The 25,191-nt window shown below is 36.8% G+C and overlaps 1 protein-coding gene across 2 annotated transcripts in view; it reads left to right on the top strand.

Annotated features, from left to right (window-relative positions):
* PAXBP1 (PAX3 and PAX7 binding protein 1) overlaps positions 1 to 23,503 on the top strand; it is a 28,948-nt gene extending 5,445 nt beyond the window's left edge. The window contains exons 4-18 of one of the 2 annotated variants that reach the window (XM_066978186.1): positions 995 to 1,090; positions 1,821 to 1,924; positions 2,668 to 2,888; positions 3,853 to 4,042; positions 8,495 to 8,618; positions 10,923 to 11,022; positions 11,468 to 11,583; positions 13,865 to 14,064; positions 16,070 to 16,214; positions 16,395 to 16,516; positions 17,268 to 17,344; positions 17,610 to 17,676; positions 19,267 to 19,413; positions 19,716 to 19,870; positions 21,986 to 23,503. In XM_066978186.1, coding sequence (XP_066834287.1) covers positions 995 to 1,090; positions 1,821 to 1,924; positions 2,668 to 2,888; positions 3,853 to 4,042; positions 8,495 to 8,618; positions 10,923 to 11,022; positions 11,468 to 11,583; positions 13,865 to 14,064; positions 16,070 to 16,214; positions 16,395 to 16,516; positions 17,268 to 17,344; positions 17,610 to 17,676; positions 19,267 to 19,413; positions 19,716 to 19,870; positions 21,986 to 22,103 — 1,982 coding nt within the window. In that variant the 3' untranslated portion in view covers positions 22,104 to 23,503. Of the gene's footprint in view, positions 1 to 994; positions 1,217 to 1,820; positions 1,925 to 2,667; positions 2,889 to 3,852; positions 4,043 to 8,494; positions 8,619 to 10,922; positions 11,023 to 11,467; positions 11,584 to 13,864; positions 14,065 to 16,069; positions 16,215 to 16,394; positions 16,517 to 17,267; positions 17,345 to 17,609; positions 17,677 to 19,266; positions 19,414 to 19,715; positions 19,871 to 21,985 lie in introns of both variants that reach the window. The other variant, XM_066978177.1, reaches the window with a different exon arrangement.
* Positions 23,504 to 25,191: the final 1,688 nt, after the last annotated feature.

Below are 25,191 nucleotides of genomic sequence, written 5' to 3'. Positions count from 1 at the left end.
TCTCCAGAAGTATGAAGAGTTAGGGGCAATATCAGGACAAGATATGACATAATCAGGAGCCTCATTTTCTTCCTGGTGCAGCAGTCAGGTTTTTGTAAAAGGCTTCCTCTTCTCTAAAGAAGCATGGCCAGCAGGGCGAGGGAGGTGATTCTCCCCCTCTGCTCTGCTCTTCTGAGATCCCATCTGGAGCACTGTGTTCAGCTCTGGGGACCCAGCACAAGAAGGACATGGGCTTGTGAGAATGAGTTCAGAGGGGGGCCATGAGGATGATCGAGGGGCTGGAGCACCCCTCCTGTGAAGACAGGCTGAGGGAGTTGGGGTTGTTCAGCCTGGAGAAGAGAAGGCTCCAGGGAGACCTTACAGCGGCCTGCCAGTACCTGAAGGGTCCTACAGGAAAGCTGGGGAAGGACTCTGTCAGGGAGTGCAGTGATAGGACAAGGAGTAATGGCTTTAAACTAAAAGAGGGCAGATTTAGATTAAATATAAGGAAGAAATTCTTTCCTATGAGGGTCGTGAGGCACTGGCACAGGTTGCCCAGAGAAGCGGTGGATGCCCCATCCCTGGAAGTGTTTGAGGCCAGATTGGATGGGATTTTGAGCAACCTCATCTGGTTGGAGGTGTCCCTGCCAATGGCAGTGGGGAAGGAATTACATGACCTTTAAGATCCTTTCCAACCCAAACCATTCTGTGATTCTAGGAATATATCCCAGAGGGACATGAGGCGTCTGCCCTTACGGCATGTCAGCTAATGGAAGCAGAGCCAGATCTTTTGGGAAAGATCCCATCTTTAAGAGTTACTGGTCTGAGTAATAAAGTTTGCATATGTACCTTTTAAGTTTCTTGTAAATGTTTCTGTGAGTACGGATTTTTTTCCTCTCACTTTTTTTGCGGTTTGCAAAGATGTTTTGATAGGGTGGCAGAGATAAGTAATAAGGAGTCGCAATACCTGTTTTATTGCAGCAGTTGTTTTAACAGTGTAAATGTCTATCTCTAGGAGAAATTCCAGATGCTGCTTTTATTCATGCCGCTAGAAAAAAGCGTCAAATGGCTCGTGAACTTGGAGACTTTACCCCCGTTGACAGTGAACCAGGTAAAGGCCGCCTTGTTCGAGAAGATGAAAATGATGCCAGTGATGATGAAGATGATGACGAGAAGAGGAGGATAGTTTTTACAGTGAAGGAAAAATCCCAAAGGCAAAAGATTGCTGAGGAAATAGGTAAAACCTTTTTAGAGAGACAGCTGGTATTATTTGCACTGTTTTTACTGCAAGTGCTCCCTTTTAACAATTTTAAACAAAGTGTTTTTAAACAGGCATAAATCTGGAGTTACATTTCTCTTTTAAGAAAAAGTACTGCATAATGGAATCTGCGTATACAATTTTGTGCATAGGCTATCTTCTTTTGGTTGGAAGCACACAACTCTATTTAATCTGGTAGAAACTAAGGAGCAATTAGTGTTGTTCCTGTACTTCTTAGGAAGTATATAGTTGTCAAAAGAAAAACATTAATTCTTCAATATAGGATTCTGCTTCCTGGCAAACAGGTGAAATAATCTTCTGGAGGAGGAGAAATAGTAAGGTAATAGGTTTATATTATTAGGGGGCTTTATCAACAGTTAATTGCAAACTCAGCCATTGGATTTTTGAAATGGAACCTCTGTGATAATGATTTACAGATTAGCATTCTTAATTCCTTGTGAAGAAAAAGGGAGAATGCACTGAGATATTCCCACCAAAGTGTGGTCTTTTAGGTTTTGGAACTCATGGCCCTTACTATGAATACATGATCTTTTTGTTACCTGTCTGTTTTATTCCTCTTCAGGTATTGAGGGAAGTGATGACGAAGCACTGGTGGCAGGGGAACAAGATGAAGAACTCAGTAGATGGGAGCAAGAACAGATACGGAAAGGAATCAACATACCTCAGGCATGTATTTCATTTGAGCTCTTTTTGGTTTGTTTCTGCTATGCTGGATAAATTCATTACAAACTTGGGGAGTTTACGGAAGGCTGTTTTGTCTGAGAATACTAGTATGTAACTTCTGATACTCTTTAAAAAGAAGTGAAAGGTCAGATTTTAAATATCTGGTGGTATCCATTTCTTTAGTCTCTTTGTTCTTGGTAGATACTGATCATGTAAACAGCATTTATTTGCGGCCTCAAAAAGAACAAGAATAATGATGCTTTGAAGAGACCTCTGTTCTTACCAGTGTTTTTTTCAGTCTGTGTAAACAGTATGTGCTTCATTGCTGTTTTACGTGTCTTCTGTTGTGACGTAAACGGAGTTGGAATTGGTAGCAGGTTGTGCCATATGTTGTCTGTACAGTCATAGTGAATTGTCACTCAGTTGAAGATAAGTGTTTTTTAAAAAACATTTCAGCAAAATCAAAATCAAACGCTGATTCTAATAGATGCTCTTGGCAAAATTAATGCAGTCCCAAATACTTGGTTGTTGTAGGATTTGTAGGCTGGTTAAAAGTGTCATTTAGTAACTTGCTGTAAGTATAAATATTTAGAATAATAATGATACTAAGACTGTCCATTTAAAAAGGTGTTTCTGAGAATTACATTCGTATGTTTCTGTGTACATTTTGCACTTTGTAAGCTTTGAGATGTGAAACAAAGTTTCTCCCTTCTTTAACACAGTACAATCATGTCCTCTTCCTCTAGGTTCAACCAAGTCAGCCTGCTGAAGTGAATAATCTGTACTACCAGAACACTTACCAGACATTGTCTTATGGTTCGTCATACGGCATTCCATACACTTACGCTACGTATGGATCATCAGAAACCAAGTCTCAAAAAACAGATAATACAGTTCCTTTCAAAACACCCAGTAATGAGATGACTCCTATTACTATTGATTTGGTAAAGAAACAGCTTAAAGACAGGTAGGACAGACCATCTTTTTAGACTTAAAGACCTGTCCCCTAGCTTTCTGTTCCTCAGGCGCCTTTTAGTCTTGGTGAGCAAACACAGAGTTTCATCGCTGGAAAAGTACTGACTGGCACATCCATTAAAAAAAAAAAGGCAAACAAAAAAAGCTCAAAGTGAAGATGACATTGACACTTTGTTCGAAAAACTCCTTGGATTGCTTCTCTGGAAGTGAAGCTTTAAATATGTGACCATTGATCTTGTTGAAGACAGGTCTGAGTTTCATCTTCTGGACACTACACAGTCTTATAGTCAAGAATTGAAAGGCTAGTGAGGTGTTTAGCTTGTCAAGTTGCAGTCTTTTAAACAGTAAATCAAATTTTTACCCTTCAGTAGATAAAGAGTTTAAATTTAAATGTAAACATAGATATTTTTTTCTGGTTTAAACATTGTGATCTGCTTGTCAGGTACACAAAATGTCCTACTGAATGAACAACCCAATTGCAGTCAGAAATCATTAGTTATGAACAGCCTGGCACTCTACGTGTCTGCAGTATTGGTTTGTATGCCCAGTGCAGCATTACAAACTCTGATAGTAAATTAAGTTAGTAGACAAAGGCAACTGCCTTGTAGAAACTATAGTTCCTACATATACTTTTTTTTTTCTTTGTTGTTCCGTAAATACCTTTTCCTCCCAGTTTTCCTGTAGGGTCGGCCTTGCAGTATTCTGAGTGCTACATCTCCTTGTAAGAATTACAATTGAGCTGGTAGTACAATGCACTCAGCATAGTCTAGAAAATTAATTTAAATCATTAGTCTTGCTGTTTATGTAGAGGGGAGAAAGGGACAAGTGAAAGTTAGAGGTTGTCTCTTTACAATATTTCCATATATATACTTGGTACTTGCACTGTCTAATATCACAACGGTCTGAAATATATAGACTTTTGGATGTAAATTTGTTATTTATCCGTTGCCCCTCAGGTTGGACTCTATGAAAGAATTGCACAAAGCTAATCGGCAGCAATATGAGAAACATCAGCAAAGCCGAGAGGACTCTACCAAGGCAATTGAAAGATTAGAAGGGTCTTCTGGGGGTATTGGTGAACAGTATAAGTTTTTGCAAGAAATGCGAGGGTATGTCCAAGACTTGCTTGAGTGTTTCAGTGAAAAGGTAAGGATGCAAAAACATTCATCTTTTTTCAAAAAAAAAAAAAAAAAAAAAAGGACTCTTAGTACATGCCAAACACATCTCTGTTTTTTCAAAAAGTCCCCTGAGAACATACTCTCCTAAAGGTTTGGTTATTCAAATGTTGAAGAGAGAGCGTGATGAAAAGTGAAGGTTGTTATCAAAAACCATTATTTCACAGTATAACAGATTAGTGACTTCAGATAAGCTAAAAACATTTTTAGATTTTCTGTTTTTTTAGATTTATGGCTTTTCAAGGTTACTCAGATGCCATTTTTTGTTAACCTGATACTCAACACATGCAGAAATAATGACGGAATTACAACATTGCTAGCTCTTTAAATGCTTTATCAACACAATATGAAAATAGTATTTTGTGCTATTACAAACTTCCTCCTGTCAGGCAGTTTCACGTGTTTGGTAGTGTTCTAGTGTCTGAAGGAGTTAAAATTAGTGTAGCAGTCTGAAAACACCCAACCTTTATTTAAAAAAAAAATACCGAAAACACAACTTACATAGTATGATACTCTTGTATATTTCTAACTTGAGAATTTAATTCTTTTACCCTGTTTTATTCATGCTATATTTACTTAGGGTTTTTTTTTTTGTAAACTAAGAGAAGCTCCTCAATACGTATGTGTGTGTTTATACATGCGTATGCACACATACAGGAGCTGTAAAATTCACTTAGCAGTGCATAGGCTATTTCTTTGTTGCCTTCTGACTTTAATACAATAGCATGGTATCTTCTTATTACCCGAGTGGTTAAAGCTGCTGCTTAGCTATCTTGTTAGGCGTGAGAGAGGAATATAGAAGCATTCTGGTTGCTAATCAGTTAGACAGTAATTGTTCGGCATTTAGTTGTCTCCAGAGATTCCCATCTTCAGTCCTGTAAGCTGGAGAATATCTATCAGTTATGAACAAGCCCAAGGAAGTGTGGACCAGTTAATTCGCCCAGCTAACTGATCGGTTTTGAAAAGTGTTGTTCACTGAAGAAGAGCAAAAACCAGGAAGGTGTACTGTTAACTAATAGTGTAACAATTTCAGTTGAGTTCATCCGAAGGGAATTGACCTACCTAGCTATACTAGGAAATAAATCAATTCCAGCTGTGATAAAGAAAACTAGCTGCTGATAGTTTATCAAACAGGCTTGTTAAAGTTGCTTTCTTATGATATATCTTTGTTTTCCTGGTCTTCTAAAGATTCTACACCTGGACACCCGACTTTCCCAAAATACCCCACATGCCAGTCCCTTGAACTTGTAAGGTGTTACTTTCCATCTCATGCTTCTTAAGTCAGTTTCTGTTTTCAGTTAGAGGTTTCTGTATGTACAGTGAGTTGCAAAATTAGGATGTGACATGGTCAGTTTAACAGAGGCATATGACGTTAATTATGATGTCCTATGTATTTCTCTGTTCTTTGGCCAAATAATCTGTTTCAGAATTCAGTGCTTTCAGCATGACAAAATTACTATCAAATTCAGAGTAGCCCACAGGACATTGCAATTGTTTTTTTTTAAAGGGGTGGGAGGAGGGAACAAAATAAAGTAGTAAAATGATTTATCAGTTTTCACTTCAGTGAAATAATGAAATGCAGCAGGAAGATAGAATCCAATTTTTTGAGTGTAGAGATAAGTTGCCTTCAGCTTTTTTGTAGGAGCTGTGGCCCTGGCTACTTCATATTTAAAACAAGTGCATGTATGTGTGTTTATAATGAATATAGTTATTATGATTATAACATAAAAGCAAAGAAAGTGTGTATATACGATACTGTGGATGTGTGTCTGTATATATGCATACAAATATATACACACGTGTGTGTGTGTGTGTATATACATATATATAAGCACATATCCCAAATTTGTATAAAACCAGGGCTCCCTATCCTTCCAAATCTGATGCGCTGATGCTTTCTTTTTATTCTGTCAGGACTAGTCAGGGTTATTAGTCGAATTCACATTGTTATTTGTCTGAATGAAAAAGTTGGTTGCTGAACAATCACAAATGAGTGCACGGTGTTCTTGTCCAATGCCCTAGAATTTCTATATATGTCCATTGACTTAGTTTTGGAGAACAGAAAATAATATCGTAAGGTAGACCTTCGTCTTCCTACCACCTTATTTCTGCACCTATACACCATGCTCAGTCCTTCGTGACCCCCATCCAAACAAGACCATTTTGCCTGTATTCTGGTTTTGAAGAGATACTGAATGTTAGAAACGCTTTGCTGATTGGTAAGGTGCAATGGAGAGTACAATGAGGCAACTTCTTTGAGAAACTTAGAAACAAGCAACAGAAGTGTCAAATCCTATATAATGTTTTTTCCCTTAAATGATAAAAATCAGTGAAATGGAAGACGCTTGCATGACTAGTAGTTCCTTCACAAGTACTTATTGTCAAAATCATGCTTACTGAGAAGGCTAGAAAGTGATAAGGTGTCTTTACTTTTTGAGCCTGAGAAAATACAAGGGGCACAGAAAAATCAAATTCTTACCAGCCTACCTGTGACAGCATGATTAGATGAGCTGTTATTTTACATGCAAAAGCAATTTATCGAAACACACTGTGTGTATCAGGAAAAGGGGGACTGTAGATTAAAATTATCCTTGTCTTCTAAATGTTCAGAGAGCTTTCCAGTTTTCATGCTGTTCACAGTGGAAGTGGGGGGGTGGGGGGAAGTAAAACAAATAATTGAATTCAAGGTAATGACTAAACGAAGCAGTGAATGAATGAGAGCTCTAACTTTGTAGCAGTCAGTGAATCTGTCAGTCACTCATCAACCACAGCATTGATTATAGAGGAATAATGGCTTCTAAGTTTCTTGCATTTTACATGGGAAATAATTTGAGTGGATTCACATATACACATACATAACTGTTTTTTTTTTTTATCCTGAGGCAATTATAGAAAGAACCTGTAGGGATGCTGCCAAAACCTTTCATTTAACTTTTCAGTTTTAGAATTCCCTTGACACACTTAAGGCAAGAAGCTCTGTTTTCAATGGCAAACTGCAATAAAACTATTTTTTGTTGTTGTTTTATTTTTAAATTATTACGTGGGTTTTCAAAACTGTCTTGAACTCAGAATTTAGACTTCCAACACTGGGTTATTCCTTCCCCTTCTCATTCCCTTTGCTTTGTTTTCCCTAAAAGAGAGTTATATGTATGTTGAGTTCCTTTGATTTTGATCCCTGTAGACCACTTTGTTGTAAAGAGCTAAAATTTCTTTCGTTGTAATGTGTCCTCTGATGTGTGTGTCATTCTCAGCTGAAATGGCCCTGCAGCTATAATCTCATAGTTTTAAATTTTACAGGAGAAGGTTGTTTTTTTTTTTTTAATAGCTGCTGAGTCACATTCTAAATTACATCAGGAAACAATTTCTGATTTTATCTGTTTTGAAAAAAAAAAAAAAAGTAATCCTGGATGGTAGGCAGCAATGAAATATCTGAGCTAAAAGGCTGGAAGACTATGGACTAAACATATGTCTTGGAGGTAAGGAGGATACGGCATAAGTGTTCATACCAAAAGCAACTGATTCATGGGAGTTGCCTTTCCAAATTAGGAGGTTGTTAAAAATTCTGTTTTATATTTGAATATTTATGATGGTCTAATTTTAACTAGTCCCAGGAAATGAAGTTCTGCAGAAGTAGGCAGTGAATCTGCTATTTAATGTCAGGAAATTCCTAGCTGTTATCTATTTTTGTTGCTACTGAAATTCAGTCCACTTTTTTTTGTGGCAGGTCTGATCCAACTTAAGTCTGTATCTTTCAAAGATTATACTTAATGCAGAACTCACATGCTTTGTGTGGTTTTGATTCTAATGATAGACTAGAATAACATTTTTACTGATTTGAGTTACCTGTTAGCATAATATGTTTAAGCATAGTTTTACTGCATTTCAGTGATACTTCCGTATATGCTAGTGAAAGTTATAGCTAAACAGTAGCTGCTGGCTTTAGGAGATTTAGTTAGATGGATGCTCTGGGTTTGTTTTTTTGTTTTTGTTTTTTTATTGTGTAGAGTCAGGTTCTCATCTAACTATAGAATACTACTACGTTCTTGTTTAAAGATAAAATGGAAACAGGGAGATTAGTGAATTGTAAGCATTGTAGCAACATTCAAGTGCACTTAGTAGAGAAAATCAGAGTACTTTTAAATAACATTTCACACAGTGGAATTACTGTCTTACTGTGTAGTCTCATTCAGTCAACAGAAATGACTTTCAGAACACTTGCTGTGCTTGAAAGCTGACAACATTGAATGCATGCGTTTTCTTCAAGTTGAAATATTTACTGGTCTAAATGATACAAATGGTTAAAATAAAGTGGCTTGTGCTGCTAGAAGTGCAGTGACAGCATTATGCTTCGGAATAGTATGGCACCCCAGAAAACTAAGCACCTGAAGAATTTGGTATTACGTAGTGTGTTGTATTTTTACAGGTGCCCCTGATTAACGAACTTGAATCTGCAATGCACCAGCTGTACAAACAGCGAGCTTCCCGCCTTGTCCAAAGACGACAAGATGATATTAAAGATGAATCTTCGGAGTTTTCAAGCCATTCAAGTCAGTCCATCTTGAAGGTTTTTATTATTCATTAAACAACCTTGTTTACTTATTATGGCTAATTTAAATGTAAATGTTTAAAAGTATGAAACTGTCTTGAAGTTTATCCTTACTTTTGAGATAGGTAGAAGCAAATTTAGATTAAAAGTTCTCTAATCTGTTTTGGTTTAAACTCAAAGCTACTCTAACTGACTTCATTTCTCCTTTCTGTTGCTCTTAACTGTATTTTCTCTTTCCTAGCACTTTAAATGTATGCATGGTGGCAGTGACAGTAGTGGTAGCACGTGACTCCAGATTTTCCTCTTTTGTCAGGACATTTTTTTTTAAACATCCTTGAATCTGGAAATTTCCTGCAGCATCTACAGTTAACTCTGTACAAAGCCATGAAGCGTTGGGCTAGAGCTGACTTTTCTCTCATGCTCTATTTTGTAGGTAGCATAAGTATTTCTATTCAGACACTTAGCTGCTAAAGCTAAAAAACTGGAAGAGATTATTGCCATTGTTAAAAATCAGACTAATACAAAATGACTCTCAATGACTCTATGTGGTTTACAGCTTAAAATTAGCCAGCTAAAATACCAGTTTAGTGTGCGTGTTGAGATGGGGGGTCCTCACTGAGCAGTTTTCTTGCGGTGATCACTTCAGTATGTAAAACTCTACAAAGGTCCAAATGTTAACCTGCATGAAAACACACATTCCTTGGAGGAGGTTTTAATCTGCATGTTAAATGATGATTAAAATACGTTATTAGTAGTTGTCTTTCCACTTTGAAGAGCGCCCCATTTTTTAAAATGTCTTTCTTGTCTGTCCTATTGCTGGCCTAAAATCCTATAGTACAAGCCACTTCCAATTCTGTCACAGCGTGCCCAGAGAAGAAATGTTGGTACCATTAGAACTCACTGAGTATGATAAAGCATTAGGGCATCAGAGTTGGTCATGTCTTTATGGAGCAGTTAGTGTTTGTGTTCCTTTTAGGACTTTATTTGGAGCCCCAGGTATCACATGTAGGCCTTGCAGTTTTACCATAAAAGTCCTGTGGTGAGAACTAGAAATCTAGTGTACTGTGAATGAATTTCCTAAAATAAACCTAGAATGGACTATTTTGGACTGGTTTTAGATGGTGAGCAGGTAATAGTGGTCATTGTCAAGGCTGGGTTTTAAAGGGAGATCTTATTTAGTATTGGGGAGTTCTGAGAATCATCTTCCCTGGGTTCTGTGGTAATGTGAGGGACGGAACTGAACTATTTCAAGACACAGTGAACTGATGCCAGCCTTCGATTTGATGTGTGTTGCAGACGTGGACAATTTGCATTCCTTCATACAGTGTCAGAACGCTAACGGGATATAAGTGACCTTAAATTTGTCTGCCCAGTTTTGTTTTACTTCGTTGTAAAGACAAATAGCTCAGATTTGAAAAACATCCAAAAAAAATGAATAAATGATGATTTCATCTGTATTTTAAGGCTCTTAGTAGTTCTGGTATGGAATTGTAATATGGACATAGATCATCACTGGTATTTTAAATGATGGATAAGTAAATGGAGTTAGTTAGAATATGTAAATTTACTTCTGAAATTTGGGTAGGCTTTTGTTTAGATTTCAATGTTTGTATTTTAGTGGGTAGGTGAGCACTGGCTAACACTCAGTTCATTTATAAAGATTTATACGAAAAGAATGATCTGGAAGCATTCTTGGATCTGTCTGCTGGTTGCTGATCAGTTTCACTGCTTAGCTGTGCTATTTTCCATCATTGGGAACATCTTTAATGAATTGTGGCTTACAAGGAGCTGGGGGGGAGGATTTATTTTCCTGCTGATTTTGATGCATTTGAAACTTGAGGTGATGTCAAGAATATATGCTAGAGACTCTGACTAGAACTCTGGAGTAACATATATTCTGACTCAGGTCACTCTTCTCTGCCTTCTGTTTTGTTCATTTTATTTTCAAAAGATACATGGTGGACATGTTTGTATAAGGAGAACTGTATGCCTTGGAATATTCAGTTTAAGAAATACCTGTTAAAACCATTGACTTTTATATAGCTGTGCTCTGTGTGAGAGGGACAAGAGTGAAGTATGGTGAAAACAGTCTTCTGTTTGACATTTAAGTGGAGATTTTTCCGAACTCCATTACTTCCTCTTTTAACCTCTACACTGGCGGATTCAAGACCTCTGGGTGTATCTTACACTTTCTACTTCAAATTACACTTAGTTTAAAGTAGGCACAGGGCTCTTGTGAGACAACCTATAACACATTATATAATCATAGTTAAACGTTTTAATTTTCATCGATGTAATTTTACAGATAAAGCACTGATGGCACCAAATCTTGATTCTTTTGGACGAGACAGAGTGCTCTATCAAGAACAAGTAAAGCGTCGGACTGCGGAAAGAGAAGCTAGAAGGTAGAGTACTGAGATTTCTTGCCCATTAGGAGTATTTCCTACTCACAGAATACTGTTACCCAGCGTGACATACTCACTAACGTAAATAGCAGTGTTTCTTCCTTTCCTGTTAAGGGAAGAAAACACGTAAGCTAGTATGCTGTGGAGAGATGTTCCTAAATATCCCAACTTAGCATGCAAGCATGCAAAACAAGTGACCATTAGATGATGATGATTTAAAAGTGCTAAGGGAGTGTAAGCCTGTTCAATATATATGTGTGTTCTGCTGGTTTCTCTTCCACTGCTTGAGGAAGCAACCCAGTGGGATGTTTGAGGTAATGACATTGTGGAAGTTCTTTTCAACCTGAATTTCCTCGCATTAAAAATTGTGACAGGCTTAGGCCACTATGCTCATTGTATAGGGGGAGAAATATAATCGCTTTATTATGCTGATGATCCTTTTCAGAGCTCGTCGTAGACAAGCAAGAGAGCAAACTGGGAAGATGGCAGATCACCTTGAAGGCCTTTCCAGTGATGATGAGGAAACTTCAACGGATATTACAAACTTCAATATGGAGCGAGGTTAGAAAAGCTACTGAAGCCTTGTGCAACCAAATATAGAAAATTTGACCAAAAAAAAAAAAAAAAGCTTTACACCAATGCAGCCCTGTACATATATTTCAGCATATTTTGGGGAAAGTTTGAGAACTGTTCCTTACTAGATTATGAATATGACCAACAAGGTCTCTTATGCCCATCTGTTTTGCAGTTTGCAGCTAAATAAATAGCCACATCCTTAGAGAGATGCTTTGTATTTAATTCAGGCATTGTCTTGTTAGTGAGCAGTACTAAGCCTTCCTTCCAGTCTGGAACGTGATTTATCATTCTCCAGAATCTGTTGAGAACTGATTTTATGTTAATGCATTATTTTGTTTTGTGTGTAGAATTCTGAAGACCTCAGTGCTTTCAAAACTACTTTTGCTGATAAGAAGTATATTCCCAAGTTTTGCATAAGTGTCTAGAAACACAATGACAAAGCTTTTGTAGGCTTTTATTACTGCCTGGCAAACTTTGCAGGTGACAAAGAACAATGTTGACTGCAAACATTACAGAAAGTTTCTATGGTACTGACTGATTTGAAATTCCTCTGTAATTTTATAATTGGTTTGCTCCAAGTAAATCTTATTATGCAGTTATGCATAACCCTAATCATACAATGAATGGGGTTGTAAGTTAAGCTAATGCCTATTAAGCGCTAGAAGAACTGTAAGAAACTTGAAATAAGAGAGAGTTTGGTGGAACAGTCAGCTTTTACAGCAGCAGTTAAAAGGCAAACAGAATACTAGAGGTTACTATGAAACCAGTAGCAAAGTAGAACATTACTGTAATAATCCTATTATCTTCTCACCTTGAAACTGAGTACAATTATCACTCTTATGAAAGAAAAGTTAATCAAAATAGAAGAAATGTGGAGAAACAAAGCAGTAGGGACCATATACATAGAATAGTTTATATGCATATGAGAAGGGATGAAGCACCCAGGAGAATGACGTTGATTATTTATGTCGTAAGAGGGACATGAAGTGATCGAATAGGTTTAAAGTAAACAAACCACTTTTCACAGAACGTGTAATAAAAATGCTGAAGTCGTTGCCGTAGGTGGTTGTGGAGACCCAAAGTATAAACAGTTTAAAAAACAATTAAATAAACTGTCTAGCAGTTGGATCCATCAGAAGTGCAAACGATCTCCACACCTTCAGTTGCTGGCCAGTTCACCAAAATTGAGGATACAGGAAGAGAGCTCTGATTGAACAAGGGTTGTTAGGTGCTGTAATTCACTTTACTAAGTTAAATGGTCAAGATTAATAATTCAGTGTTGTTGAATTGTCTTTTGTAACTCAGCATTCCTAAGTGTACAAAAGTCTTTTGTACAAGTTGCATCCGTTTCTGAGCATGCATAGGATTTCTAAAGCTTTTTCTTCATTCATACCACTCTCATGATAGTCCAGAATGATCAGTGGGCCATATGGAACAGACGGATGCACTTTGGACCTGCTAGCTTTATTCGTAGCATTTTTTTTCAGTATCCCTGTGTGAAAAGTATTTGTATGACATAATCTAACTTTCTGTTGGCCCTCCCTCTACCTGCTGCATGTACGTGTTATTAGTTGTATGCAGATAACTACTGTAACAAAACATTTAAAAGTGTGGCTGTAGCAGAAATGGCTGATTATTTCCAGGGTTTAATTACATTTTAGAAGAAATTAGAAGAAAATAATATATTGAGAAAAAGGTTTGGGCTGTTTAGAATACTAGTGCTGTAAATGCAAAAAAAATACAAGGAATGTTCTGAGATTGTAGTGGTTGTTCAGTGCCAACAGCCATGTTATGTCCAGCAGTTGTGTTGTCAGCCAGGTCCCACTCAGTTGGCTTATTTCAGAGATGCCCTGTACTTACACTTGGATGAAGAAAGTTGTAGAATAATTTGAGTTGGAAGGTGCCTGGAGATATGCTGTTCCAAACTTTGGTGCAAAGCAAGGCCAGCTTTGAAGTTAGGTCCACACTGTTCTCTTACCTTTGTGAAAACAGCTCAAATTATCGCTAGTCCAGTAGCTGGTAGACTGAAAATCGTTGTATGATATTCCTGAAGTAAGGATTAGACGGTATGCCAGAGTGCTTACGGTGTGTCGTGTTTTTTTAAACTTTGTATATTTGAGGCAAAAGTAATATAACTTTTAAGGCTAATTTTTTTTGGTTATGTTGGTAGGAGTTGGCTTATGACAGTCAACAATGAAGTTCCTCTTGAAAGAGGTATTACAGGGAATAGTGATTAATGTACTGCTGTATTTTTCCTCCCCACCAGATCGTATACTGAAAGAATCCAGCAAAGTTTTTGAAGATGTTTTGGAAAGCTTTTACTCAATTGATTGTATTAAGTCACAGTTTGAAGCTTGGCGTTCAAAGTACTTTGCTTCTTACAAGGATGCCTATATTGGCCTCTGTTTACCAAAGCTGTTCAACCCTTTAATCAGACTTCAGCTGCTTATCTGGACTCCTTTGGAGGTAAGGTCCTGTGCAGGCAATTTCCACATAAGCTTCTATATAGTGTGGTTCTTTCACACATCTGTAGAACAAAGTAAATTGAACCTTTGATGTGTGCTTCTCATAAAAGCATGTTCTAGGCGTGCAATTTAAAATGGTCACCTCTCTTGGGGTGGAGTGCTTTCCTAGGAAGTTCCAGGACTACTGTCTTCTGTGTTCCCAGCAGGTCAGAGATGAATTCAGCACATGCCGGTACCTTCTCAGGGACCAGAAAGTCAAGCAGTGTATTAAACAATGCATGTGGGTTTTAAAATATTTCAGAGAAAATTGTGATTCTAGAGAAGGTGGTTCTTCAAGAGAAGTGGAACCAAGAAGTGTGTTTTTCAGTGGACTTGTGATCTAAGTCCCTACATTATATATCTTTCTTTCTCTCACCTGTCCCTTCATACCCCATAGAACTCTGGCTGGCAATTGTCTTCCACGTAGTACTCATTGCACGGTAATTAGGTAGGGAGCGTGGGAAAAGCAGGACAGCACAATTGCAGCATAGTGACCCTGGCACATATTCATTGTTCAGGCTGTGTGTGTGTGCTGACATAAGTAGCCATCAGGACAAACAGTTCAGGTAACTTTCGACTCCCATTGTTCTTCCTGGCAGTGAAAGCTCTTGTAAGGTATTTCTGCAGCAGTCAAGTGCTTGTTTTCACAGTACTGGTAGGAACTTGCTCTTTTCTGCCATGTTGGCTTTTACTGGGGAATGGGAGGTGAGTCAAGGCACACAATGCAATTGCATAAGCTTGTTTTGTTAGGAAACTAGGCTAAGAAAGAAAATTGTCCTCTCATCTTTCAAAATGTAGTTCATCTACAGCACCTTCTGCAGATGTGTCAGCCTTTCCCTCAAATGACTGCATCTCTCCTTTCTTCAGAAATGTGGTTTTTTTTTTAACTACTAAGAGGATATTTGCAGAAGGTGATCTTCTGTCTCCTGTGCTCTGATTGCAGAGAGATTCTTCTTCTGAGAGCATTCAGAGTATTTACTTTGAATAAGTGGGAGAATCTATGAAAGCTGCCTTCATTAAATTTAAAATTGTTTTTGTGAATTCTCCCTTCCTCTATACTAGTTTCGTGTGAGTTCCCAGGCTGGCAAAATGAAGCTTAAGTTAGTTGGAGACAAGGTGTAGAATTCTCAAATCTCTTCATTTTTACTATTATGCCTTACTGTTCCTATTATATTAGGCATCTTGCTAAGCTTGAAAAATTACAAGGCATTCATGAAAAGAGATTTTCTTAATCCAGAAAACATCATTTTATAAAGCAGCACAAATGAATTGTACTTCTCACATTTGCTGGGTTTTTTTTGTTTTTTTTTCACCCCTCAGGTGTAATTAGAAATTTTTAATCTGTAGGGCAGCTGCTGCCCAAAAAAAGCAGTCTTTTTTCCACCATTTTCACTTTCATTTGATCTAGTGATTGTGTGGTTGTACAATGGATTAGTTCATTTGGCTGATTTATGGAAAACTGACCGTGCTCTCCATCCTCTTTCAGGTTTTGGTTGGGTTGGGTTATCCATATACACTAATTTGTCTCGTAATGCCATGGTTAGTGGTGTCCAGGCAAAGAGGAAGAAAGTTTTCTTCACTTCTCGGGAATCAGGTTTGCCTTTGTTTCTGAAGGAACTAGTATCACTGCTTCAGGAGTAGGTTAGCCAAAGCAGGAGGTGAAATAATTTGCCTGTCCTTACGCCAAATCAAGTTACTACTTGGTCATGACGCACCATATATATATATTTTTTTCTTCCAGTAGAGAGGGGTACCTGACATGTAGAGGAAAAAAGGACTACATTTTCATGTTTTTACTATGCTCAAATGCTGCTTACCCTGCTTGCTTAGAAAACTTAGTAACCTATTTTAAAGCAATGTTGTTATAGTTTTCACGTGTATCATACTTGCAGATGTATTTTTTTTGTAATGTGTTGACTGCAGACCTCTGTTTAGGAATCTGACCTCTTCTCTGTTCATTTTATTAGGGCAAGTGTCGTGATTTTGAGACTATGTTGTGGTTTGAATCATTGCTGTTTTATGGCTGTGAAGAACAGGAGCAAGAAAAAGATGATGCTGATATTTCACTATTACCTACCATTGTAGAGAGAGTTGTTCTTCCGAAATTAACAGGTATAGCCTTATAAAGAAAAAAATGAAGGAGGGGGAGCACGGATGGGGGTGGAGCAGCTAGCTGGTGGTTGTTCGTGCTTTTAGATGTTACTGTTTTGTAAATGTGTCCTATGTGTCTGAGTGTCTTAGTACCTGTATTTGAGTATTTGCAAAGTGGAGTAATTCTTTTATCTCTTACAGTGATTTCTGAAAATATATGGGATCCTTTTTCTACAACACAAACATCTAGAATGGTAGCGATTGTACAAAAACTAGTGGATGGATATCCTTCAGTGGTGAATGCAGAAAACAAAAATACACAAGTAAGTTGCTTATTCATAAGTATCTGGGATAGGTTAAGGAATTTGGTTATATTTTTAATACACTATATTTGAAACCACAGCATGTTTAATGAGAAACAAGAAGATTTTTTTCAATTCTTTGATGCTCTGCTAGCTAGTTAGGGAGAGTCAAGTATGGTAATAAATGAGGAGAAGGAATTCAATGAAGTCTCCCCAAAATTAATGGTAGAGAAAAAGAGATACCAAATGTACTGTGACTTCTTGGTCTGCAATTTTTGATTTAAGGATCAGCTAAAAACAGTTACTTTTCTTTTTTTAGACTTTTGTAACGTTTCCAAATGTATTGCTTCATAGTTTCATTGTTTTGCTTGCCCTCTATGATGTGAGAACTAATGTCAGGAGTACAGATTCCACGTGTAATGCAGTGTCCATGTTGCCTTGAGAATGGCGGGAGATCAGCCAAAGTGCACGTGTATAGGGAAGATAGCAGAAGGTTAAAATTGACAAAAGCCCAGGCTTCACTGTAGCTCATTGTATAGTGAAGCTTAACAATAAAGGAATTCCATTGCTTTCAGTTTTTTTTTTGAAAACGTCAAGTTTTACCTCTAACCTTAATTATAGACTCTCTAAGACTCTGCATGAGTGCTTAAGTACATGTGCCTTTTACTGTTAGGGTCACATGTGGTCTTTGTTGTTTTTAAAATCAATTTCCGAGTGGTTAATGAATAAGCAGTGCTTTGACAACTTGCTAAGAAAAATTAATCTGTTTCAGATGCTTTTAAAGGCATTGTTGCTAAGAATGAGGAGAACACTAGATGACGATGTATTCATGCCCTTATATCCAAAAAAGTAAGTTTGCTTTCGACTATTAGACCTCTCTGTTGGCAAGTCAGTGTCTTCTGTCTGTGGTTGATAGGGTTTATACCTCTGTATGGTTCACTGGCTAGATACAAGAGCAAACTAATTACTATGCTGTGAGGAATTGTCAAAAACAAAGCAGAATTGGAATAAAAGAATATTTGTGGAAATGAACTGTGTGTGGGAAGGAGGAAGTCAGCAAACTCCAGATAGAGGTGGTCTTGGTTACTCATTAAAGAAATCTCTTACTTTCCAGCATCTTAGAAAACAAGAACTCTGGTCCATATTTGTTTTTCCAACGTCAGTTTTGGTCCTCTGTTAAGGTAAGTCAGTAAATACATCTGATAAATCTTTGCTGTAGTCAGTGTAGCAATGAAATCCCCTTCATTTTTGTGGAAAATGGTAGATATAAAATTGCCTTTTCTTTAGTTGAAAGAACTCTAGAGTAGTAATCTTAGCCTTTGATAGTACACTGCCCTCTTCAAAAGATTGCCAAGTGTGAAAGCGTTTTTACTTACGCAGTGTGGGTTTACTTGGCATGCTCAACAACTGAGTGTTTTTTAATGCCATTTTGCTTGTCAAACCATATGATTATTTTATTTTACTTACGTGGTAATGAGAGCGGTTTGGTTTGTCTCTTTTTTTGTAGTGTCAGAATTTTCATGAAAATAACTTGGATAAACAAACAGTTTTCTAACCCCTTTTGGAAAACCTGTTGCTATTTGTAAAATATGAGAACTATTGTAAACTTAGTTTACTTGCAATGATAAAGAATGTGAAAGGAATGTCTATGTGGAATGTGCAATACAGCGTTTTCAGAGGTCTGTAAGAAGCTGTAGCTGTTGTAGATTTTTTTCTTCGCATCCTTTTATTAGAAATATAGAAACTCCCAGCTAAAGAGGAAAGTATGAGACATGGTGATTGAACTGTTGATCTCTGTGGTCATGCAAACAGATCTTTTGTCTGGAGTTTTTGATTTAAATTGTAGCAGTGAGGGAGGCCTTATTCTGAATGGGTTTGCAATCTCATCGTTTACTTAAAGTATTTGACACTGAATTCTTTCACTTTGAAGTAAAGTCAACTTCTTAAATGCTGTCTAGAGCAAAAAGTACATAAAGCTCATTTATTAAAATGCAGTTCTTAAGAGCAACACTGAAAATTCACTTACGGCTTGTGTCTCATACGACTGAAGTTGCTTGCTTCTGGCAATATTTGTTGGAGCCTGGGCAGTTTAGAACTATGCATGCTCTTATCACTGCTCTGTTTTAGAGAAGCAATAACAATACAGCTCTCTTGCACTAGCAAGGCAGTTACAGCGTCACAGAAGAGCAGAAATAGAAGCTGGGAGGCAAGTGCTCGTTTACTATTTCCTGATGATCTGCCTCAACAGTAAACTGCTGGCTGCATTCATTTGTACAAGGCTGGCAGCAGTTTTCCACAGGCCATATGCCACGGGGAATAACAGCTGTACAGTTGGCTTAGCCAGCACTTCCCATCAAGCATTTTCTGCGTCTTTTGTTTCAGCATGCCTTGGAAATAAGGGTATGCTGATAGCATGCCTGCAGATTTCACTGAGAAGAGGCTGTGAATTTGCCCCTATATGGCGTATGCTAGGCCTCACTTGACATCGACATCAAATTTTGAGAACAAGGTGTCTTGAAACTTATTTTTTTCACTGATGCCTCTGGCAAAACAAAAGCAAAACAGTGATGATGATTGTTGTTGTATGGGAATTTGCAACACCTAAGCTAGTGTTTTAATGGATTCTGGATACTTTTGGAGCAATCAGAAGGCATATTTCCCTTGCATTACCTCAGCTGTATTGCTGCATTTGAAGAGTCTTTAAAGTATTTGACTAACTTTTCAGTTTCATGTCACTTTAAATAACTACCTTGCCTATATTGTGTTTTCAGTTATTAGGAAACTTTCTCCAGTGGTATGGAATCCTTTCAAACAAAACTCTACAGGAGCTGTCAATAGATGGTCTGCTAAATAGATATATTCTTATGGCTTTTCAAAACTCTGAGTATGGAGATGACAGCATAAAGAAGGCTCAAAGTGTGAGTAATATCCGAAAAATAAATAAATGAATTTGAGGTTACCTGTGAAATCTTGACTTTGATATCTTCATATCACAATGTCAGCGAACCAAAGAAAGAACATTCTCTGGCTCATACCTGTAGATAGTTCGGGTATAGTGTAGGTTTCCGTGCTTTTGGATTTTTTTTGTAGGTTTCCTGCTGTTTGACTCAGTTGAGTCTTGTAACTGCAGTCTTACCTGGCAGACTTAATAACTCATGTTGGATAACTTTTACATTTTTGTTGCTTTGTTTTTTAACTTTCTTTTTCCTCTTTTATTTAGGTAATTGCTTGCTTTCCTAAGCAGTGGTTTGCTAATCTAAAAGGAGACAAGACTATTTCTCAGCTAGAAAACTTCTGTAGATACCTTGTTCATCTGGCTGATACAATTTATAGAAACAGCATTGGTTGTTCTGATGTAGAGAAAAGAAATGCAAGGTAACTTATTTTGAGTTAATCAGTTGCAATTCTTGTGCTTTGTGTTATTTGCTTGCAAATATAGGTAAATATCTCGATTCTCCTGAAAAGTCTCACAAAACTTCTTTGAATTCAAACTTTTTTTTTGTTGTGGGATAGTAGATGAGGAGATTTTAAAGATGGTTGAAAACAGCAGCTGCTGTTTCAGTTAAACACTCAAAATGTTTTGCAGTGCTCCTTTGTGTCCTTCACTCTGGCAGATTTTGTAGTTACTAGATTTGGAGGGCTCCACCTCGTAAACCTGTTGCAGATTCCTACATAATGGCTTCTAAATTACAAATCTTGCTTTTCTATATGTTGCAAAAGTTTTGGCTATGTTTACACAACCAACTAGCTGAACCTGTTTTCCCCTTGATCAAAGAGTCATTTTACTTGTATCTGATAACCAGCATAATTAAAAGTTTGGATTAGGTGCATGAATGCTACTGCTAGCCAAGTAACCCACGTATTGGGTGGGTTGTTTTAATGATAAACTTAAAAATCAAGTTGTTGCGCTGATAAACAGGAACATAACAAGACTGGAAGAGCATTTATTCGTGTGCTGTTGCATGGGGAGAGGTTGCAGGGTCAATAGTTCAGTTGTTCCAGGAAACCTGCTTAAACTGAAACTTGGAATCCTTGCTGCTACCTTCAGTAGTCATTCTTGATACCTGGAATTGCCGAGCCATTACTTAAGTTACTTTTTTTTTTTTTTTTTATAATTTACGCATGGCACTGAAATGTAGGAATTTCCCTTTAAGTGTAGCACACGAATTCTGGTTAGGAGCTTTTTCGTGTGTTGGCTTTTTTTTTTTTTCCAGTTACCATATTGGTTATTGGCACTTTTCTGTCTTTAGATTCGCTTCTGTCTGTGACATATGAATCATCTCATTTTCAGAGAACACTGAGCTTTGTGCCACACTGGGTTGTACTTAATCTACTCCTTATCCTCTCCCAAATTATGCCTTAGAGCTTTGTGTCTGAAGTATGATAGCAATGACACGTACCAATTTAAATTTCCTCGTGATTCAACTTCAAAACAAACTCTTTACTCAATGAAATTTACTAAAATGAAAATGTCTAGCCTAGCATGATATTGTAAATGAAACAAAAGAGTTGATAGAGAATCCAGTAGAGATTAGAAACAGGCTACCAAAAGAGAGTTTAAATTTGAAATAACTTTTTTTTTTTTACCAGCTGAAATAATTTGGTAAAAATTTGTATTGGAACACTGGAAGAGAAACAACTAACTAATCCTTTTTTTTCCCATAGTAAATTCTAATTTAATTTTTATTGTCTGGAATTCTGCTTTTTTTCAACTTCTAAAACTGTTCGCATTTTCTCTGTTAAGCACATAAAATAAGTCTGTTGCAGATAGGTTACTTTCTGTAACCTAAGGATGTGATGTCTGTTCATGTAAAACCTAGTACAATTGTTTGAAAGAAAAAATCATTAACTTCTCCTGGGAGCAAAGTGTATCTTTTATCTATGTCTGTCAATGGTAGTTTGCCAGATGTTGGGTGCTTTTTTGCCAACCAGATGCTTTAATTTTTAAGATGAATTTTGGACATCTAGTGTTTTTTGTGGGACTTGCTTAAATTCATGTCCGTGTTCCTTGCATGATGCTAGGATTGCTTTTGACAGCTGAAGAAGTACAGTTTTCTCGGGACTAGGATCAATCTATAGTGCAATTTGTTGGTGGCAAGCTTCATATTTTTTAAGGCATGCATTAAAACATACTGTTTTTTTTCTGCTCAAACACTTTTCATCAAGAGAGCTGTGACTCACTGCACAGTACCATAAGTAATCCAAGAGTTTTTCTTGAGAAATACTGCATCTAGCATTAAACCATATATATGACTAATTCCTACTCTCTCTTCCTCTCGAACCCAACACAAAATTTTCAATTTTACTGCAAGGTTGATAACCAACCTGTTTTTTATCAGACTAAGCAAGTGGAGATGATGTGAAGCCATCTGAAACTGATTTGCTGTACAGAGTTATAACATGGTTGTCTGTTGAAATATTAACGCTTCTAACATGATCATTGCATTCCTGCATTGACTTCGCCTTCCTCTTCTGCTTTTTTTTTTTTAGGGAGCAAATAAAGCAGATCATAAAGCTTCTAGCAAGTATACGAGCGCTGGATCATGCTATGACAGTTGCAAATGATCACAACGTAAAAGAGTTAAAAATTTTAATAGAAGGAAAATAGACTTTTCCGACATCTCGTTATGAGCTTTAAAACCATTCCTGATGTGTAATTTATGTACATATGTAAAGTTTCTTAAACTGTAAAGTATTGATCTTTGTTTTAATACAAAGCGCATTCTTATATACAGCATCCTTAAAAAAAAGTAATTCTAAAGTTGACTTCTTTAGAAGCAAAAATGAAATCCCAAGATTGTGATTCTTCCAGAAATCAGACTTTGCTTAAAGTTTCTCAAAATCTTGTTTACAAAAAACACTTTATACCCATGATTAGTAGTCATCTACTCCTCCGTTAATTGTTCCATGGCTAACTGGAATGTGTATAATATATTAAGTGTAATGCAATATTATACATATATTTATACCACCATCTTACCTTCACACTGGATATGGAGATCTTTTACTGTTGAAAAAAGTTTTTCATTTGCTAAAAATCACTTGTTTTGAAAATAAAACAATCATATTATTGGTCAAAAGGACAGGCAAAATATTAAAATATGTGAAAATCGTTTGGCCTAAATAGTAGAAAGACTTTCAGATGGAACCTGACCCTTAAAAAGCCACTGTGCTTCACTCAGATTGGAATAACAAAAAAGTATTTGCATTCAAATATGGAACTCTAAAGACTGTTCTTAGAAATAAAATAGAAATGAAAACCCAAATCAATGCTTAACTATTTCCTTAATTCAAACAAACAATGTAAACTCAAGATTATGGTGCAAGCTTACGTGACAGTGTTTCCTAATCCCCAAACACCTTATATTTTCTAAGAAAACTAGTTCACCTGTGAACTCTGGACCCTCATTCCTTGTGCAAGGTGGTTAGGTTCACTGTTTGCTTTTTTTTTTTTTTTTAATAACTTCATACTGGGAACCTCTTTCTTCTGATTGGTACGGCTAAAGATGTAAAGCTAAACGAAGGTGAAGAAAAATTTATATCCGAGGATTTGAAGTGTTTGTATTGTAATAAATAGTCAAATGTTTCATTTCCTGCTAAACACCCTCTAAGAATACAGTCCTGGAAAACAAAGCAGTTAATTGAGCTGTAAATTAAAAATAAAACCCCTTAAATATATGATGATCTACATTGGAACACCAGTGATTTGATGTTGGGGTCCAAGGCATGCTAAGAGCTGTACTAGCCTTGGATTAAGAGCTATTTCCCAGTGTGCCCTACCTTTTGGGGGAATTGTAGCAATAAATTGGCATCCTGAACAACGTAAGAATCACTGTATTTTAAGCTTATGTCATGTGGTATAAATGAGTATATTAAAAACGTACAATTTGTAACATGCACACTTCATTTGGACACTGAACAATTGTTTTTCTGAACTGTTGGGATTGATGGAGTACATTCAGAGTATCTGCTTTTAAAAAATGTTTCAATAAACTTGTCTGTCAAGGAGCTGTTGTAGCTTTATTCCTTTGGGAAACTTATAAAGGAAAGAATATGCAAGCTGGCTGTTTCAATATATCTGGAAGAGAACAGTCCATGGACAGCAGATGTTTGGAGTGAGCCAAAGCATCTTCACTCAATGAGACAAAGATTACACGCTGGAATTCAGATCTTGAAGATTAGGAAAGTATTTAACCAGGAGCTGTTAGTATTTGGATTTTCAGTGACCAAATGTATTAAACAGAGTGCACTACTAATGGAGCTCCAATGTTCGAGACAACTTTGTTAACTACTGTTATTAAAAACAGGCATTTTGCTCTCATTTGGGTTATGACTAGGACACTAAGGAAGGGGTAAAGAGAATATCTTCCTTCTAACCTCATTATAAATTATAGCTGCAGAGAAATATTTTTCAAGGTAGTTTGTAGTCATTTTCTTAATTAACTGCCTGGAGGACCAGTTATATTATACTTAGCCCATCCTCCCTCTCATAGAATCATGCCCTGTGCCTGGTGTTGCATGTTACAGGAATTTCTCCTCCTTATCCTTACACAATATGACACTTTTGGAGAACAACACACAATCTTGCAAAGTTTACTTATGAGTGATAAGCAAAGTAGCTTCTCATTTTGAGCAACCTTTCCTTTGTATAAATGGTTAGAATTGTATTGGTACTTCAAGGCTTTATGCAAATACTTTTACCCAATTTTATTCACAAACAACCACTTCTACACTTCACTCATAATCTCATTTATTGACCCAAATTAAATGTGAGTGGCAAAGCAGTTCCACTTTATGCAATAATCTTTAAACTGTGTTACACAACTGCTGCTTGGTTAGAGTATGACGCAAGAAATTTCTCCCATGGTTGACCATGTGTATCTTATTGTTCACTATCAAAATTAACAAATATAGTAAGAGGCTGATGTCCTAGATGATGATCAAATCCCACAGGAGAAGTTACTAATATATTAGTAACTAATTAGTTATGTGACATGGCAATCTTTTCTGCTCAGAACTCTACAGGGACTGTTGAGAAGGTCTAGTAACTTCTTTAGCAGTTAGTAATTTCTGGCATTGTCTAGAAACAGGAAAGATGTATAACACTACATGAAAACACTGCATGTAAAATTGTTGGTCACTGGAAATTTTAATGAACAGCATAATATGTATAATACAGAATGGTTACAGTTACTTTATTAATTACTATTTTGTTATACAGGTGTGTTTTTTCTACAATCGCAGGTATTACAAAATTACCCTAAAGCTCATCAGTAGCAAAGGGAAAAACCTTGTCCTTTGCTATAACGGAAGAAAAAATGAAAGCTAAAATTTGAAATAGAGAAGTTTGAGGAAGATTTGTGCAGATATATGGAGCCATGTGTTTCCTCTTTCTCCTCCTTTCAGCTACATCTCATTTTCTGCAAAAGTTTGTTATCCGTGGTTCTGCTTTCAGTTCTCCCTAGGTTAGTGTACAAACCCCACGCTTTTTAGAATGAATTCTAAATATATATTTTATATGTATATATAGTATATATGCTGGGGGAAGGGATATGCACCTGCAATTTTTATGTGGTGTACGTTTGTATCTTACGTTTGTAAGTTGCCACAGTAAAAATTAAATAGCCTGTGATCTGACCATTAGGCTTTCCCTGTAAAGTCACAAGGAAACCATTCCTGCAGGAGTTCGTGTGGTA

Source organism: Anser cygnoides, chromosome 1 (assembly GCF_040182565.1).
Source record: "Anser cygnoides isolate HZ-2024a breed goose chromosome 1, Taihu_goose_T2T_genome, whole genome shotgun sequence".
Classification (NCBI taxonomy): domain Eukaryota; kingdom Metazoa; phylum Chordata; class Aves; order Anseriformes; family Anatidae; genus Anser; species Anser cygnoides.
Note: the sequence above shows the minus strand (reverse complement) of the source record. Positions and strands in the feature narration are given on the sequence as shown.